General features: G+C 34.1%; 1 protein-coding gene across 2 annotated transcripts in view; it reads left to right on the top strand.

Moving 5' to 3' along the window:
• LOC138329534 (sorting nexin lst-4-like) overlaps positions 1–12,327 on the top strand; it is a 40,246-nt gene extending 27,919 nt beyond the window's left edge. For both annotated transcript variants that reach the window (XM_069276595.1, XM_069276596.1), the window contains 8 exons: positions 131–261; positions 903–1,006; positions 1,458–1,561; positions 1,884–1,961; positions 2,385–2,461; positions 2,717–2,806; positions 3,390–3,596; positions 4,164–12,327. In XM_069276595.1, coding sequence (XP_069132696.1) covers positions 131–261; positions 903–1,006; positions 1,458–1,561; positions 1,884–1,961; positions 2,385–2,461; positions 2,717–2,806; positions 3,390–3,596; positions 4,164–4,211 — 839 coding nt within the window. In that variant the 3' untranslated portion in view covers positions 4,212–12,327. The remainder of the gene's footprint in view (positions 1–130; positions 262–902; positions 1,007–1,457; positions 1,562–1,883; positions 1,962–2,384; positions 2,462–2,716; positions 2,807–3,389; positions 3,597–4,163) is intronic.
• Positions 12,328–18,123: the final 5,796 nt, after the last annotated feature.

The following is an 18,123-nucleotide window of genomic DNA, read 5'->3' as shown; positions in this document are numbered from 1 at the left end:
TTTAATTAAAAAAAAAAAAAGGAAACAAAAAACACAAGTCAAGGTATTTAATCTGAAATAGAACTCTTAATGAATCTGAAATAGAACTCTTAATGAAGATTTTGTGACTTGTATTGATTTCTATGTGTAGGGAGATATGAAGATGACTTTATAACAGAAAGAATGCACCAACTACAGTTATGGATCAACAGAATGGTGCGGCATCCGTTGATATCTCGCTCCGAAGTCTTCCATCATTTCCTCACATGTACAAACGATAAGGTAGGTCACTGAAAATCTTCTATTTTATTTCATCGCCCACGACAATAGTCACGAAGACGATACTCTGACATTACTTTTCCGCTGGCAGCGATATTGGCGTTGTGCTCAACATTTCAATATAAAGTGTTGCGTTTAGCTTTGTTTCTCAAAAAGTTTAAGTTCAATACTAACCAATCTTTAAACATAGCTAAAGGACATCATCCTCAACACACCTAATTGTTGCAAGATTTGTGTCAGGGTGTGGGATGCAGAGGCTGTAGGTCATAATTATGCTGCATTTCACTTTTCCTTCATTTTGTTTTACTTTTAGATGCTTTTAAATATTCCATTATAGTTGTGTAATAAATCAACAATGCAGTACGGGTGATACTTAAAATTACACATAATTCTTGTTTTGTTTGAGGATTACATTAATGTGTCACATCTTTAATTTGTTCCATGTAATATTTGCCCAGATTTATTATGGTATATAATGAAAACCATGAACAAACTAGAGAAAGATTTGATGGACATAGTTTACAGTATTAAAACTAAAGCTTGTACAGTTGTATATAGTAATAAGTTCATGTGCAGCTATTAATGTTAGACATATGATAGATGCATGATAGATGCAAATCATTTTATATTCTTTGTCATTGCAGAAGTGGAAAGAAGGAAAGAGAAAAGCAGAAAAAGATGAATACACAGGTGGAAAATTCTTCATTCTCCTGAGGACGCCGGTCGCCCAACTGGAAATGAGAGATGTGTAAATATCCATATGTAGCTTGTTTGGAATTCCTTCATCATCTTTACAAAGATGGCAGTTGTGTTGGGTCAGTCTGGTTAAATGCTGGACAGAGTTGTTTTACTTGCTTGTTTTCATTTTTTATATTTCAGTAATATTTATATCAGACAATACTATTTAAACTATTTCCTGTTTCAAACACTACAATTCTGTATTTGCATATTACAGATTTATCTGCCCTTGCTAGTAGGTATTAATTATGACGTCATGTATTTGAGATACTTTTCTGAGAAAACAGCTTGAATTGAACCCACAAAATAATGACGTAACAATCGATACCTACTGACAAGGGATCACAATATATACATTGTAGTTTGAGTTATAGAAAATTTAATGAAAGAAAAAGATCTAATTGCTTACTGATAATTACTAATGACGGTACTATTTCTTGTTTTCACTTTGAATTGAACAGAGACAAGAAGATGGAAACGTTTTGTAAATTTGTGAAGGGAATGGACGACAATGTAAAGGGCCTTATAACTGTAATGAGTGAGAACAGGAAAAAACATTTAGGTCGTGAGTACCGGATACGTTATCTCTTGTTGAATGATTTAATAAAAACACATTAAAACTGGATTTGATTAAAACCCTTTTAAATTTTCATCACTGAAGATATCATTTTCAAATCTTTTAATTTTGTCATAAAGCAAAACCTTAAAAACTTTCCAATATTTAAAAAAAACAAATTTCTTGTAATAATTAAAGATGTTGATAAAAGCAATGGTAATTAAGATGTTGATAAAAGCAACAGTAATTAACTATAAGATTTTGTATTTCAATTACCAGTAGTATAATTATTTCATTCCCAATTGACTGATTATTTTGCTCTCGTTTTCAGCGTACAAAAGAGAATACCAGAAAATTGGTTATTCGTTTAAAAATCTAGCAGTAACTTTTAATCTAGATAGCTCTAGTTGTAAGTATTACTTTATTTCCGTATTACCATATTTTGCTCAGGACCCCCTTCCCCTGTTCAAGGCCTGAAATTCACTTAATTTGAATACAAATTTTTATGAAAATGCAGACTGATAATATGAATTCCACATACAATTTTCTTTATTTTATTTCTTGAATTTGTAAATTTATTTTTGTCTAAATTTGTTTAGAGATTTTGTGAAAAGTATTGATTTGATCCCGTTTTATGCCAAACAGTTATTTTTACAATCAATCACATAGACTTTATTGTGACAACTTGGTTTTGTGCTGCTCTGTGATTTGGCTACAGCTTGGTGAAGTTACGGTGAAATAAAAATAGATTTTACTTAATAGGACAGCCATATTCTTGTAGGACTAGCACCTTCATCAATGAACTATTTTGAGTAATGTTTGTGATGAACAGTTTCAGGTGGACTGACGGCAGCAATAGATTATACGGGTGATACGTACAACCAGATAGGAGAGATGTTTGAAAAACAGGTAATGATATATATAGTTTTTTTTGTGTGTCTTTAGCATACTGCCATGTCCATGCCATGCCTTGTTAGTTGATTAAAAGTAAAACAGCATACAGACAAAATATTTATGACATTCTTTCAAGACTCTTATTAAATAATGTCTTTTTTTCTTTAAGCACTTTATGATTTTAGAAGTATTATTTAATTCCTCCATCATAACAGTTTGAAATTCTGAGAAAAATAAAATGGCTATTGATATTGATTATTTCGTTTTCAGCCAAGGATAGACCTTGACCCGATGTTAGATGTTCTTTATGAATACAAGGGGATACTGAGCACTTACCCAGATGTCCTCAAGATACACGAGGTATAGTATGCTTCTGAAGAAATCCCGACAATCATAGGGGAATCATAATACTCTAATTACTGGGTATTGTTTAAACTTTTGTTGAGAAATATATCAACTTTATGACCTTCTAATTAAATATGCATTCATTGTTTAAAAAAATGCCAGCAAGACAATGACCTCTTCATTAACTGGTTTATGAATTCTCATTCAAAGATGAAAAAATGAAAAGCATGAGGGGTGATGGTCCAGTAGTTGAGGTTTCTACTCTTCTACCACCCACCTTCTAGCTACTCTTGGTTATGAGTTCAAACTCGAATGAGCCAGGTGCTAGGTACTGACTGCAGGCTGTTTTTTTCTGAGTACTCTGGCTTTCCTCCACTAATCCAACCAGACACAGTTGTAAATGTAACAGCTAAGAAATAAATTAATAATGATTAAACAAGTAAAGTAAAGCAAAAACTTCATACATGTATGAGGAATTTCTGGCTAGCCGACTCATTGCCTGAGCTGAGTACTAATAGGGCCTCGGTACATATAAATCCTAATTTGTTAAACCTCAAACGGTATTAATGATATTGTAAATATTTCATGAATTATACAGGGTGCCGTGGGTCGAGCAAAGGAATGCATGAATGAACATAAAGAGGGCAAAATGTCGGAGAGCGACGTGCAGAAGGTGGTGAACAAAGCTGATATCATTACCTACGGTACCATGGCCCAAATGTCACATTTCCAACAGGAGCGAGTGCAGGATTACAAAGTCATGATGCAAAATTACCTAAAGGAACAAATAACATTTTATAAAAATGTGAGTTCAGTTACATTTATAAGAAAAACTTTCATAATCACATTGAAGTTCAAATAGAGTGACATAAATCTCTGAATTAAACATGTGGTAAAAGTATGTTGGATCACTAAATATCAGAACATTTGTCAATGTAATTTTCTATTAATATAATTTAATACTACAGTAAATCATGTTTTAGAACAAACAGGATTTCATGGTTATAAAAGAGTAATGTTCATTCTGTGTCAGGTTTCTAAAAGATTATATGTTATAACAAAGTAAGTTTGTAAGTCCCAAAATGTTTGTTATATAACTATATTGTAACTGTACAACCAATTTTCCTGGAATTTCACTATTGCAGTTGCTTGCTTCAAAATAACTAATTACACATTAAAGTGTTTGGTCAAAAATATCAAAGAAAAGGTTTGGGTTTACATGTAAATTCGATAATATGTTGAAGAACAACTGTATTAATAGTTTTATATCAGTATACAATGATATAATTCTGTTCTAAACTTGTGACCAACATTTTAATCGGCCTTTATACTGCTAACTTATCCTCTCTTATGTATTAACTTTCAATTTCAGATAACACAAAAACTAGAGGAAACACTTGAGAGGTTTGAGAGTGCGTAGCAGTGTTCAGTGGAATTTTGTGTAACTCTGTGTCCAATGTATAAAGTGCTGGCAATCCATGGGAAAGTTTGCTGGCACGAATCTCCATTTCTCTAAATTTGAGAAAGTGCTACTACGATGGAGTGTGTTCTGAAAGCGCCAAGTCTTCAATACAGGATAAAGAAGTCCTTCTTATTCTGAAAAGTATGGATATTCATTATTGCCACCACAAAGTTTTTTTGTGAAGGTTTAGAAATATAGAAATACTTGCAAATATACAGACTGATGTAGTTTGCCATCTTTGGAGATTTTATTTATTTTTTTACGTAATCAGTTTAAGTGTTTAAATTTATGTTAAGTCAGTCTTGGTAATGCTCAAATAATTAATGCTGGTAAACACAATGACCTTCAAGTTTTAACTTTATTTGAAGTAATATATCCTCACTCAGAATTTGATTTTGCAAAAATTTCTGTTTTCTTCAGAAAAAAAATATCTGAATAAAATTTGATTTAGATATGGCTTCAAAATTTTTTTATGAATATTATGTAGATGTATTTGGAATTCTTTATAAATACGATTATGTTGATTTAAAAAATAATCAAATAAAAATTATTTATTGTAACGCAAAGTTTAAAATTTTCAAATCATAATATTTCAGCACAGTGAAGATGTGGTCAATATAATTTTACTTTTCTAGAAACTAAATATGTTTCTGTGGACTGTGTACAGTAGAGTATATCTTATACGTAAGATACATCCTTAAAACATGTATCATGGCAATTAATATAGTTTTCATTCGTAAGAATCTGATTTGTTTTTGCGAAATGTTATGTTTTCTTTGTTGTGATGTTGTTCTCAGTATTCCTACTTCATACAATGTAATACAACTCCAGCAATTTACTGTGCCTGTATAGAATTTACAGTATACCCAAAAAATGTTGGAAACTTCAAATCTGTGATACTTGAAATTAAAATTAACAAACATGGAAGATGAAGAGTTTTATAACTTAAACCACTTGATGTAAAACTATTCTGTAGAATGATGATCTTTTATTTTAGCAATCATAGAATTTGTTCTTTCTGATTGTGGGCATTATTTTGATGATTTTGCATCAACTTTCAGGGGATAAAATCTTGTTTAAATATGATTAAAATCTGAAATGTGACACATTTTACACCAGTACTTCGGACTTTGTAAAGGAAATGATTATAAACTGTTAGTGACCTGTTTTAGTTGATTATAATCATCCATTTATGACTTTGTATCTCTCTTACCATGCCTCCATATCTGATGGTACTGTAATTAGGCTCATGTTCAAATGATCTTTAGCATCAGCCAATGAGAATCTGAATTTTTAGATTGATTTCATCTCTTCAAAATTTAGACTGCCAAACAACACTATTCTGAGAGGACAATAGTAACTATGAAATCAAAATCTATATACATATACATGTGTTGATTAAGAAATTAGAGATAACAACTTCATACATTCTGAAATTCAAATTGAAGCAACTGGTCCAATAACTCCCAATTATTAAGAACCACACATTAAGCTAATATCAAAATGTGTTCATGACATTTGAGAATGTGTGACAGCTGGGACCACAGTACCTTCAGCTGTTCAGGTAACATACAGGTCTTAAATAGAAGACTTTTAATCAGATTAACTGTTTAAAGGTTTAATCTGGAAAAGTGTTATTGTGGGATTTTTAGCTACCTGTGGAATCAATTTTCACTGAATTGTTTTGTACAGTAAGTGTAATTGTTGTGTTTATATACAAATATTATTTCCGAAAAAATTCAAATTATTTCATTGTATTTCTTATAAAACTATTTATATAATTCTTGTGTTTGAATATTTATCAAGGTTTTCATGTAGCTTGTTAAATGTACTAAAATTCTTCCACACAAACATCACTGGAAGCGAGTTATTGATGCTTAGCTTTGGGATTGAAAATATATAGCAACTAATCATATTAAATATGTATAAGTATATACGTACTGGAAAGTCGTTTTCATTACAAGTGATTATAACTAATATTTTGCTAAAATCACCTAGAGTTCCTCTTTAATATCTCGTCCATTGTCTTTAAGACAGAGTTGTCTGCCCTTGTGATCAGGCATTATTGTGTTAATATTATGGCATAGCTCTTACAAGCAAACAATTTGCCAATAATTGGCTGATTACCAAGGGCAGGTACTTCTGTAATCAAAGATAGAAATAATTGCAGCATACACATTGTCTATCATTGTTTCTAGTCTATTTAGTTTATTTGAATTTACTAAAATAAGTAAACATTATGATTATTTAAAAAAAAAAATATTTGAAGAGTGTTTAAATATGAATTTCTTTAACTTATTTTTTTTTCTACTATAATTCCAAGTTTTTCATGTGGTTTTGATATCTCAGCACATTATTCTAAGCCAAAAACACTTATGAGATTAACCAGCACAAAGTGGCCAGGCAACAGTATAGGGTGATGAGGAATAAATAACATCTTAAAAGTTATATAATACAGCCATATTTTGTGATATACTACTACTATGTTAGATCAACTACTGTAATCTACTGTAATCAAACTCATGGTTGGATGCCACTAAATTCTGCTTATTTTATGGGAAATCAGAACCCATGAAAACCAATTACTGCTAAAAAAGTTTTCATTGAAATTGCAGTAGAGCTTTTAATCTGGAAATCATGTACTTGGTAACTAAATCATAGTGAAATAGTTACTAGGTATATATCAAAAAGCAAAATTAAGTCTGCTCAAAAATGAGTTAGTTTACAGTAGATTATGAAATACCTGTATATCTGTTATTTCTGTTGTTCAATATTCCATGAATTATTACGCATATATATCATTTATCGATAAAAAAATGTTAATAGATCAACATTTAGTTAGTAAGAATTATATTATGTATATTGAGAATTTATATTAATTAATTAATTTGTGCAATTTTCATCCTAGTTTACGGTTATGTTCCTCAAACTTCAATGTTTTATGTAATATTTGTGGTGTAAGTGAAATATGTATCCTCTACCCCTACTTTGCATATAATATTCTTATCATGTGTTGACTTTTTTCTCCCACCTCATGCATGTGTATATTGTAGTTTTCTTTCAAAATCCTAAATATAAATTCAAGCAAATGAAATTAAAAGCAACTACATGTGTACATGTGTATGTATGTTTTTCAAGATGAAAAAATGCCAAGATTTATGTACTGAATCGATCTGTTTAAATAGGAGTCATAAGTAATATAGAATGTTCTAGAGTGTACAAAGTGTACTTTGAAATTAAAACTACTCCCATAAGGGAAACTCATTTTTAAATCTGAAGTTACTAAGTAACTTACACTTTCTTAGTTTCTTATATGGTCTATTCATTTTCTTTTCTTTTAAAAAAAAAAATTAAATTTTCAACCTTTATTATTTGATATATAATACAAGACAATTTATTAATGATTTAAATTGAGCTGTCAAACATGTACGTTGTAGTGCAAGTTGTGTTATTTCACATGTTTATTTCTATCAGTGCTCCATTTCACATCATTATTTGACAATTTAATGCTTTTGAGTCTGAAAATAAGGGTTGTTTTAATAAATATCATTTAGAATATATGATAATGATGTTGATTGTGAATGAATGTTTCTCACTTTTATACCAATAGCCTGTAACAAAACCATTAAAATAAAGGTTATATTTAATATATATACATGTTACTTACAGAATTCTATAAGATTATAATTCTATATTACATGTCTGCCAGAATTGTCTTTCTCGTGTAGAGCTGGTTGATGTTAAGACTTGTTGAAGGATGACACAAATATGGATACTGATGATAGGGTAATTAAAAAAAATGGTAGTACATATGAACACGTGTGTTGAAATGATGAGATATTTTAGGATATATGTTCTAAATCTCACATTCATCAATTAATTGACGGTTTGCCATCTGTCAATCAAACGGTCTGTGTAACACACTTGACTTTGTATTTTGCATTGTGTATACTACGACATTTATTTGCATAGTAGCGTGGCTACCATATCACCTGAGCATCGTAGATATATTTGGAATGTGATGAATGGGATATTGAAGTTTACAGGGTTATATATTATCATTCAGTTAGGTTGTCCTCATAACATGCCTCTGTTCCGTCAGGTCCAACGACCATCATTATCCTCTTAGCTAGCTGTCAAGTAAATCTTTGTGGAAAGGCCAATTTCCTTTTAAAAGATATATGAATGTTTGGTTTTCATGTGGATAGATTTTGATATGGTCTAATATTCTTTGATATTTATAAATCTAGAACCAGTTTTGTGTGTAAAATGATTTGTTTAACCAATACAACCTCACTTAATGATCAGAAATCTGAAATGTAGTCGACTTGCTGGTTGAGTCGATATTGTGCTTTGTATTTGTGTGTTGCTGAATGAGATGTTTTCCTTTAACGTATTTCATGTTTCCGAAATTATTTTCTTTCTTTTTCTCTTCAAGTCATTTGATGCCTTTAAGCTTGGGTCTTGTCCATCATTGTGCATCATTATGTGTCCATTATTAATACATTGTATATTGTATGACTTCTTTAATTACTGAAACTACTCATCTCCTTTCAATGAATTTTACCTGATCTATTTCTGGGAAAAATATGTTAAGTGTTAAATCAAAAATATGATAAAAATAATGTCATTTGAATCTTTTTGTGATGCGGAATTATAGAATAATGTATTCACGTGAGGATTTTAGATGTGACACAAACCCAAAGAAATGGATTAACAATACCTGGCTCTATAGGGGCAGATCAGAGAAATAAGTTATACGGTATTCGACCCAATAAGCGCCCATGTCCCTATAAGCGCCCCTCCCGCTTTTTGAGGCCTCAATTTCAATTGCCCATGCATAAATAAGGACCAAAATTACATAAAACGGTATAGATTTGCAATAATTTCGACTTATTAGTACCTTTTCATTTTTATTAGCCCACCATCATCAGATGGTGGGCTATTCAAATCGCCCTGCGTCCGTGGTCCGTCGTCCGCTGTCCGTCGTCCGTCCGTAAACAATGCTTGTTATCACTATTTCTTAAAAACTACTGCAGGGATTTTGTTCAAACTTCACATGGAGGTTACCCTTGGTCCATATTTGTGCAATACAGATTTTGAGGCTGATCGGAAAAACAAGATGGCCGCCAGGCAGCCATCTTTGATTTTGGCAGTTGAAGTTTGTTATCAATATTTCTTGAGAACTACTGAAGGGATTTTGTTCAAACTTCACATGGAGGTTACCCTTGGTCCCTAGTTGTGCCATACAGATTTTGAGGCTGATCGGAAAAACAAGATGGCCGCCAGGCAGCCATCTTTGATTTTGGCAGTTGAAGTTTGTTATCAATATTTCTTGAGAACTACTGAAGGGATTTTGTTCAAAACTTCACATGGAGGTTACCCTTGGTCCCTAGTTGTGCCATACAGATTATGAGGCTGATCGGAAAAACAAGATGGCCGCCAGGCAGCCATCTTTGATTTTGGCAGTTGAAGTTTGTTATCGATATTTCTTGAGAACTACTGAAGGGATTTTGTTCAAACTTCACATGAAGGGTACCCTTGGTCCCTAGTTGTGCCATACAGATTTTGAGGCTGATCGGAAAAACAAGATGGCCGCCAGGCAGCCATCTTTGATTTTGGCAGTTGAAGTTTGTTATCGATATTTCTTGAGAACTACTGAAGGAATTTTGTTCAAACTTCACATGGAGGGTACCCTTGGTCCCTAGTTGTGCTATACAGATTTTGCGGCTGTTCGGAAAAACAAGATGGCCGCCAGGCAGCCATCTTTGATTTTGGAAGTTGAAGTTTGTTATCGATATTTCTTGAGAACCACTGAAGGGATTTTGTTCAAACTTCACATGAAGATTACCCTTGGTCCCTAGTTGTGCCATACAGATTTTGAGGCAGATCGGAAAAACAAGATGGCCGCCAGGCAGCCATCTTTGATTTTGGCAGTTGAAGTTTGTTATCGATATTTCTTGAGAACCACTGAAGGAATTTTGTTCAAACTTCACATGGAGGTTACCCTTGGTCCCTATTTGTGCCATACAGATTTTGAGGCTGATCGGAAAAACAAGATGACCGCCAGGCGGCCATCTTGGATTTTGATAGTTAAGGTTTGATATCCCTATTTCTCAAAAAGTGCTGAAGGGATCTTTCTAAATTTAATATGTAGGTTCCCCTAGGACCCTTGTTGTGCATATTGCATTTTTGGACCAATCGTTGAACAAGATGGCCGCCAGGCCGCCATCTTGGATTTTGATAGTTAAAAGTTTGTTATGGCTATTTCTCAGATAGTACTGAAGGGATCTGTCTCAAATTTCATATGTAGGTTCCGCTAGGGACCTAGTTGTGCATATTGCATTTTGGGACCGAATGAATTGAATGGATCTTTCTCAAATTTCACATGTAGGTTCCGATCCCCTAGGGCCCTAGTTGTGCATATTGTGATTTGGGACCGATTGATCAACAAGATGGCCGCCAAGGAGTCATCTTGGATTTTGATAGTTGAAGTTTGTTACCGCTATTTCTCAAAAGGTACTGAAGCGATCTGTCTCAAATTTTATATGTAGTATGTTTGAAAAAGTTTAAAAAGTAGAGAAAAGATCCATCTTTCCTTTGTCAGATATAGATCATTCTTTGGTGGGTGCCAAGATCCCTCTGGGATCGCTTGTCAATTTTTTAAGCGCCCTGGGCGCTTATTGAGTCGAATACAGTATTTTTATTCAATAGATGTATAATTCTCTCTAGGGACCATACTCAGTGGCTGTTAATGATCATCATTCTAAACCCACTACTGTTATGTGATATTTTGTATTGTTTTGCTACCATATATCCAGACGTTTATGCAGTTTTTGTGTGTGTTTTTTTACAATTTTTACTGATAAATAGAAATTAAATTTTCACAAGTTAAAATTTGGGCAATCTGGGGATTAGAATAATAATTTACCTACAACTTTATATATTTTCGAGGATTACATTTAAGGTCACATGTTTAGTGACATTCTAGACTAATATAAGGTCCCTACACTAGCTAAGCTTTATTTTGCATAATAAGTTATTTCCCAGAAAATCGTGAAAATACTACCCTGCAAAAAGTACTGGCTATAAGGTATTATTCTATGTAAAAAAGAATTAATATAAAATTAATTACAATTTTACAATTTAAAATTGATTTAAGGTAACAACTGATAACAGATAGGTTCCTGTTCTGCTCCTATACAAATGGTATGTTTGCCTGGAACTGAGGGAGTATAAATTGTTAAACAAGAATATTATTTGGTAGCATACTGTAAGGGTGAATGTTCACTTGATGAATGTGTTGATTACTAAAAAGAGTTATATAATATAATATACCTGATCTTGATTAGTATATAAGTATCAAATTAATAATTTCATTGAGTATATATCTGACAGTAAAAAATGAAACATTTTTCTGTAAGTTAACAGTATAGAGTAAGACTGGCGTTCTTTGTAGAATTAAACCCAAGTTATTGTTGTAACTGCATATTTATTAGTATATGATGCATAAAACAATTTGTAGTTCGTGTGATGTGCCATTCCATTGATAAAATTAGATGATGTTACTTATAACACTTGCAGTGCTGAAGTAGTACTGTTTCTTACATATAACGATTGTAGTGCTGGAGTAGTACTGTTTCCTAAGTAAAACACTTGCAGTGCCGGAGTAGCGCTGTTTCCTAAGTAAAACACTTGCAGTGCCGGAGTAGTACTGTTTCTGGTAGTGTGGCCGTGACAATCTTGAGTGTATCTAGATGGTAGTTCTCTACTATGTATACCCTTGTTAATTGTAATTCTATCATTATACAATGTACCAGTGTACACTTCCTATTGTGCTATACTTGTCTTCATGGACAATTAACAATAGGACATATAGCTTCATACCTAGTGATGTAGGAAAGTCTCTCTGTGATTGTGTAGGAGACCGTGGCTTCATGTGTTTGAGGAACATTAAACAGTATGGGCGTTAATAGGTGAATGAAGTAGATATACACGTGATATAATTCATATATTTACTGTTGATAAATGGAGGTGCCTTTATTCTTATTAAATAAATGCTTCATAAATCAAACCGTTTTAGTTGTTATTACAGCTGTATATACTGAATATTTATCCCTGTTGTACTGTCTATGTGGTTTTAATCGGCAGGACAATTCTATGTTTAGCCAGTCGGCGGGACAATTCAGTGTTTAGTCAGTCGGCGGGACAATTCAGTGTTTAGCCAGTCGGCGGGACTATTCAGTGTTTAGCCAGTCGCGGAACAATTCAGTGTTTAAAGCCAGTCGGCGAGACAATTCATTGTTTAACCAGTCGGCGAGACAATTCATTGTTTAGCCAGTCGGCGGGACAATTCAGTGTTTAACCAGTGGGCGAGACAATTCAGTGTTTAACCAGTCGGCGAGACAATTCAGTGTTTAACCAGTCGCGGGACAATTCAGTATTTAGCCAGTCGCGGGGCTATTCAGTGTCTAGCCAGTCGCCTAGACCATTCAGTGCCTAACCAACTGGCAGGACAAATTAGTGTCCAGCCAATTGGAAGGACAATTCAGTGCCCAGCCAGGTCGATCTTTGCACTACGATCGTTAGCAAGGTTAGGTGGGATACTGTATATTGGGGATGCAGTTTACTTACCTGTACAGCTTGTCAAAATTAAAGTAGAGTTGAATTGATATTAGAAGACTAACAGGAAACTAATAGCCGTTGAATTTGCTAACTTATTCTAGTCATGTCAAGGACAGATGAGATGGCTGGTAGTTCAACATGATTAAGGAGACTACAAATCTAGCTGTCTGTAATTAACTTAATACGTCCTGATGCCTTCAAATTAATGTCGGAAGACGGACAGCTTGATAACCGGTACCCCTTATCAGCCGCGGCCGGTACCACTGATCAGCCCTCGGACACATCCTTGTGAGACCAACTTGGTGTCGAAAAAAGACAACTGGCTCAAATTGTACCATTGTGGATGGCAGATACTTCCCACCCTGTTGTTCTATTAACGGACTTGGAATTTAAGGGAGACAGATGGCTGGTCGGTACCACTGATTAAGAAAAGCATGATGCGTCTGCTTTGGTGTAGGTAGACTGCTGCAAACATTCTTGTGTCTTCACATTCGAGGCATTGTCGCGAAGAGATGACACCACTTGCCAGTAAAACAAATTATTATGAGTTTACAGTGGTATTGGAAAACACCACTTGCCAGCAAAACAAATTATTATGAGTTTACAGTGGTATTGGAAAACTTATCTAGAACTACAAACCATCCAAACACAACTTTCACATGTGATGTTGGATGGCAATAAAGACGTTTCCGCCTCCCATCAAGACTCATCCTTGTAGCGTCGTATAGGGAAATGTATGAAAGCTAGCGGTAGCACCATACAGTCAAACACACCCTAATGGGTTTTTTCGATATCAAACCAAATGTTCACCTGATGTCGGAAGATTGGCTGGTCGGTTCCAATGAACAGCCAAATATATTTTGGTGAGTTGTTCTGGTTAGTTCAATAAAATTCTAGCTAAATCCAATCCGATGCCATTCTCCACTGAATAGCTAACTCCATCCCGATGCCATTCTCCACTGAATAGCTAAATCCATCCTGATGCCGTTCTCTACTGAATAGCTAAATTCATCCCGATGCCATTGTCCACTGAATAGCTAAATCCATCCCGATGCCATTCTCCATTGAATAGCTAATTCCATCCCGATGCCATTCTCCACTGAATAGCTAACTCCATCCCGATGCCATTCTCCATTGAACTGCTAATTCCATCCCGATGCCATTGTCCACTGAATAGCTAAATCCATCCCGATGCCATTCTCCATTGAATAGCTAATTCCATCCCGATGCCATTGTCCACTGAATAGCTAAATCCATCCCGATGCCATTCTCCACTGAATAGCTAAATCCATCCCGATGCCATTCTCCACTGAATAGCTAAATCCATCCCGATGCCATTCTCCACTGAATAGCTAAATCCATCCCGATGCCATTCTCCACATCGTTGTATTCATCATAGTAGGAACAGTTCATCAATACAATGTTTTGTTGAGTTGAGAGGATGGTCCTTCTTATGTGTTGTTACATATTTGCCTGATAACATACCTTATTTCATAAATATAGGCAAAACTGTTTTTCATTTACAACTATTCTTTTTATCCTCTATGTTTTAATACTGAAGTGATCGTTTCGACTAGATAGAAATAAGTGTCTCATTCATTGTTTTATGTTGGATGTTCCTTCCATGGTGTTCAAATGAAGAGGATGAACCCAGTATACTAAAGTGTACAGTCCAACACAGAAGAAGTTCAGCTATAGCTAATACTCAAGGACTATTGGATGACACAATGGTACGTTAATCAACGTGAGAAAGCCAGCAGGAGACTAGACGAAGGCAAGTAGACAAATTGATATTTAAAGTCAAACTATCTTTGCAAAGGTGGTGTTTAAGCTTATATTAAAATACTATTGGAACAGCACACAATCCGATAAGTACTACTAGTTGCCAACTCTAAAATAACACTGTTTTTCCTTTTGTGAATGTTTTAAAAGTTCCAATAGAAATTAAGATATGTCGTGAGCATTGGAACCTTTCTGCAAGCTTGTAATTGGTCAGGTTTTTTTTTCTCCTGAACTCAATTTTACTTTAAGAAATTCGCCGATGTAGTCCTCCAAACTTTATACACAGTTGCAACTAGTGCGTTGTTGTAGTCTTCCTTTACTTTTCAATATCTGCCAAATTACATTGACCTTCATATTTTTACACTGCTTTTCAATATCTGCCAAGTTACATTGACCTTCATATTTTTACACTGCTTTTCAATATCTGCCAAATTACATTGACCTTCATATTTTTACACTGCTTTTCAATATCTGCCAAGTTACATTGACCTTCATATTTTTACACTGCTTTTCAATATCTGCCAAGTTACATTGACCTTCATATTTTTACACACTGCTTTTCATATTTTATCTGCCAAGTTACATTGACCTTCATATTTTTTAAGCCTACCCTTATCATCTTTCAATATCTGCCAATTACATGACTTCATGGGCTATACTTACAAATACTGCATACATTTCATATTTTTACACTGCTTTCATACTGCAATACTGACTCTTTTTCGCTTTCATATTGCATTACATGACTATTTTACACTGCTTTCATATCTCCAATACATTGACCTTCATATTTTTACACTGCTTTTCAATATCTGCCAAATTACATTGACCTTCATATTTTTTACACTGCTTTTCAATATCTGCCAAGTTACATTGACCTTCATATTTTTACACTGCTTTTCAATATCTGCCAATTACATTGACCTTCATATTTTTACACTGCTTTTCAATATCTGCCAAATTACATTGACCTTCATATTTTTACACTGCTTTTCAATATCTGCCAAGTTACATTGACCTTCATATTTTTACACTGCTTTTCCATATCTGCAAGTACATTGACTTCATATTTTTACACTGCTTTTCAATATCTGCCAAGTTACATTGACCTTCATATTTTAGCCTACCATCATCAGATGGTCCGTCGTCCGTCCTTCCGTCCGTTAACAATTCTTGTTACCGCTATTTCTCAGAAAGGACTGAAGGGATCTTTCTCAAATTTCATATGTAGGTTCCCCTAGGGCCCTAGTTGTGCATATTGCATTTTGGTACCAATCGGTCAACAAAATGGCCGCCAGGCAGCCATCTTGGATTTTGACAATAAAAGTTTGTTACCGCTATTTCTCGGAAAGTGCTGAAGGGATTCTTCTCAAATTTCACATATAGGTTCCCCTAGGACCCTAGTTGTGCATATTGCATTTTGGGACTGATCGATCAACAAGATGGCCGACAGGCCGCCATCTTGGATTTGAACAATTGAAGTTTGTCATTTGAACAGTGAATGGTGTTTAATCGTGTATATATATGTCTAATTAGCACAACAAATGTAATAAAATAATTATTATTTTGCCTTTGGTGCATGCGCAATCAGTATTTTTATTCCATATAGGATATAGTGACATGGAATTTTTTCGGGATGCAATAAATTATTTTTTATATTTTAATTTAAAGTAAAATTAGAAGCTCAAACTTTTCAATGGTGGTAATGGTGTAAAGTAAGTAACTTTTGTAACTGAGGAAAAATACTTAATTGTTTGCTCATGTCAGCGGTGGAGCATCTTTAAGGGATCTGTCTCAAATTTCACGTGCAGGTTTCCTTAGGTCCCAAGTTATGCATATTGTATTTTGGGATTGATCGGTGAACAAGGTGGCCGACAGGCCACCATCTTGGATTTTGATAATTGAAGTTTGTTACCGCTATTTCTCAGAGAGTACTTAAGGGATCTGTCTCAAATTTCACGTGCAGGTTCCCCTTGGACCCTTGTTGTGCATATTGCATTTTGGGAAGGATCGGTCAACGAGATGGCCGACAGGTAGCCATCTTGGATTTTGATCATTGAAGTTTGTTAGTGTTATATATCTCAGAAAGTACTGAAAGGATCTTTCTCAAATTACATATGTAGTATTATGTAGTAAAAGTTTGAAAAGAAGAGAAAAGATCCATCTTTCCATTGTCAGACGTAGATCATTCTTGGTGGGCGCCAAGATCCCTCTGGGATCTCTTGTTACACTACTTTTCAATAACTGTCATTTTACATTTATTTTCATATTTTTACACTGTTTCTTTTTCTCTGTTTTCTTTTTCAATATCTGCCATTTTTATATTGATCTTTTCATATTCTTACTCCTACTTGATTTATCTTACTCTCTTTTAATATCTGCCATTTTACATTGATCTTCATATTCTTACTCTACTTTTTAATATCTGCCATTTAACATTGATCTTCATATTTGATCTTCATATTTTTTACATCTGCTTTTTTACAATAGCTGCCAGTTTACAATGATCTTCATATTTTTACACTATTTTTCAATAACTGCCATTTTACATTTACCTTAATATTTTACACTCTTTTTCAATAACTGCCATTTTACATTTACCTTGATATTTTACACTCTTTTTCAATAACTGCCATTTTACATTGAATTTCATATTTTTACAGAACTTTTCAATAACTGCCACTTTAACATTGATCTTCATATTTTACACTACTTTTCAATAACAGCCGCTTACATTTATTTTCATATTTTACACTACTTTCCAATAACTGTTTTTTAACATTGATTTTGATATTTTACACAACTTCGCTAGCCAAGGGTATTAAGTCCGATTCTCTTCCTACTACCCTTGGCATATCTCACTTCAGAACAGGTGTTTTTGCTTTCAAATTCTGATTGGATGCGGCTAGGTTCAGGCGACCAATGAAAACGCAGCTTTGATTTGTCAACAAAACTGAACTGAGGCGGTAGTATAGTGACCTACATTTGTATAATGAGGCATCAGGCATATCTGTCAACATCAACTCCTAGCGAAATTATATTACTATCTATTTAATCAATTAGATGTTTTATACCAGCTAAATGAACGTCTTGGAGACGTTGCTCTCCAAACAAATTGGAAAGTACGTGCGTGGTTTATGTTTCACAAATTAAACAATTAAAAGATATACTACGATCTCGTTACAAAATTGGACACTGCAGAACTTCTGCATGAAACGCAAAAACTGGTGTCCGAACTCACTAATAAACAAATGACTCACACACATGTTCATCTTTGGTATTTTGAATCTGTCGCAAACAACACGCGTGTTTCATAGGGCGCTGCCATTTTTTCAACCATACAACAATGATACGATTTTTTTAATTGGTTGCTTATTACGTAAATGGAAGGGGCGCAACTGCAGTGACCCAGCAGGTGGCGCAGTGCGGGACTACCCGTTTTCAAGTCAGATATGCCAAGGGT

Source organism: Argopecten irradians, chromosome 8 (genome assembly GCF_041381155.1).
Source record: "Argopecten irradians isolate NY chromosome 8, Ai_NY, whole genome shotgun sequence".
Lineage (NCBI taxonomy): Eukaryota > Metazoa > Mollusca > Bivalvia > Pectinida > Pectinidae > Argopecten > Argopecten irradians.
This window is presented reverse-complemented; position numbering and strand designations above follow the sequence as displayed.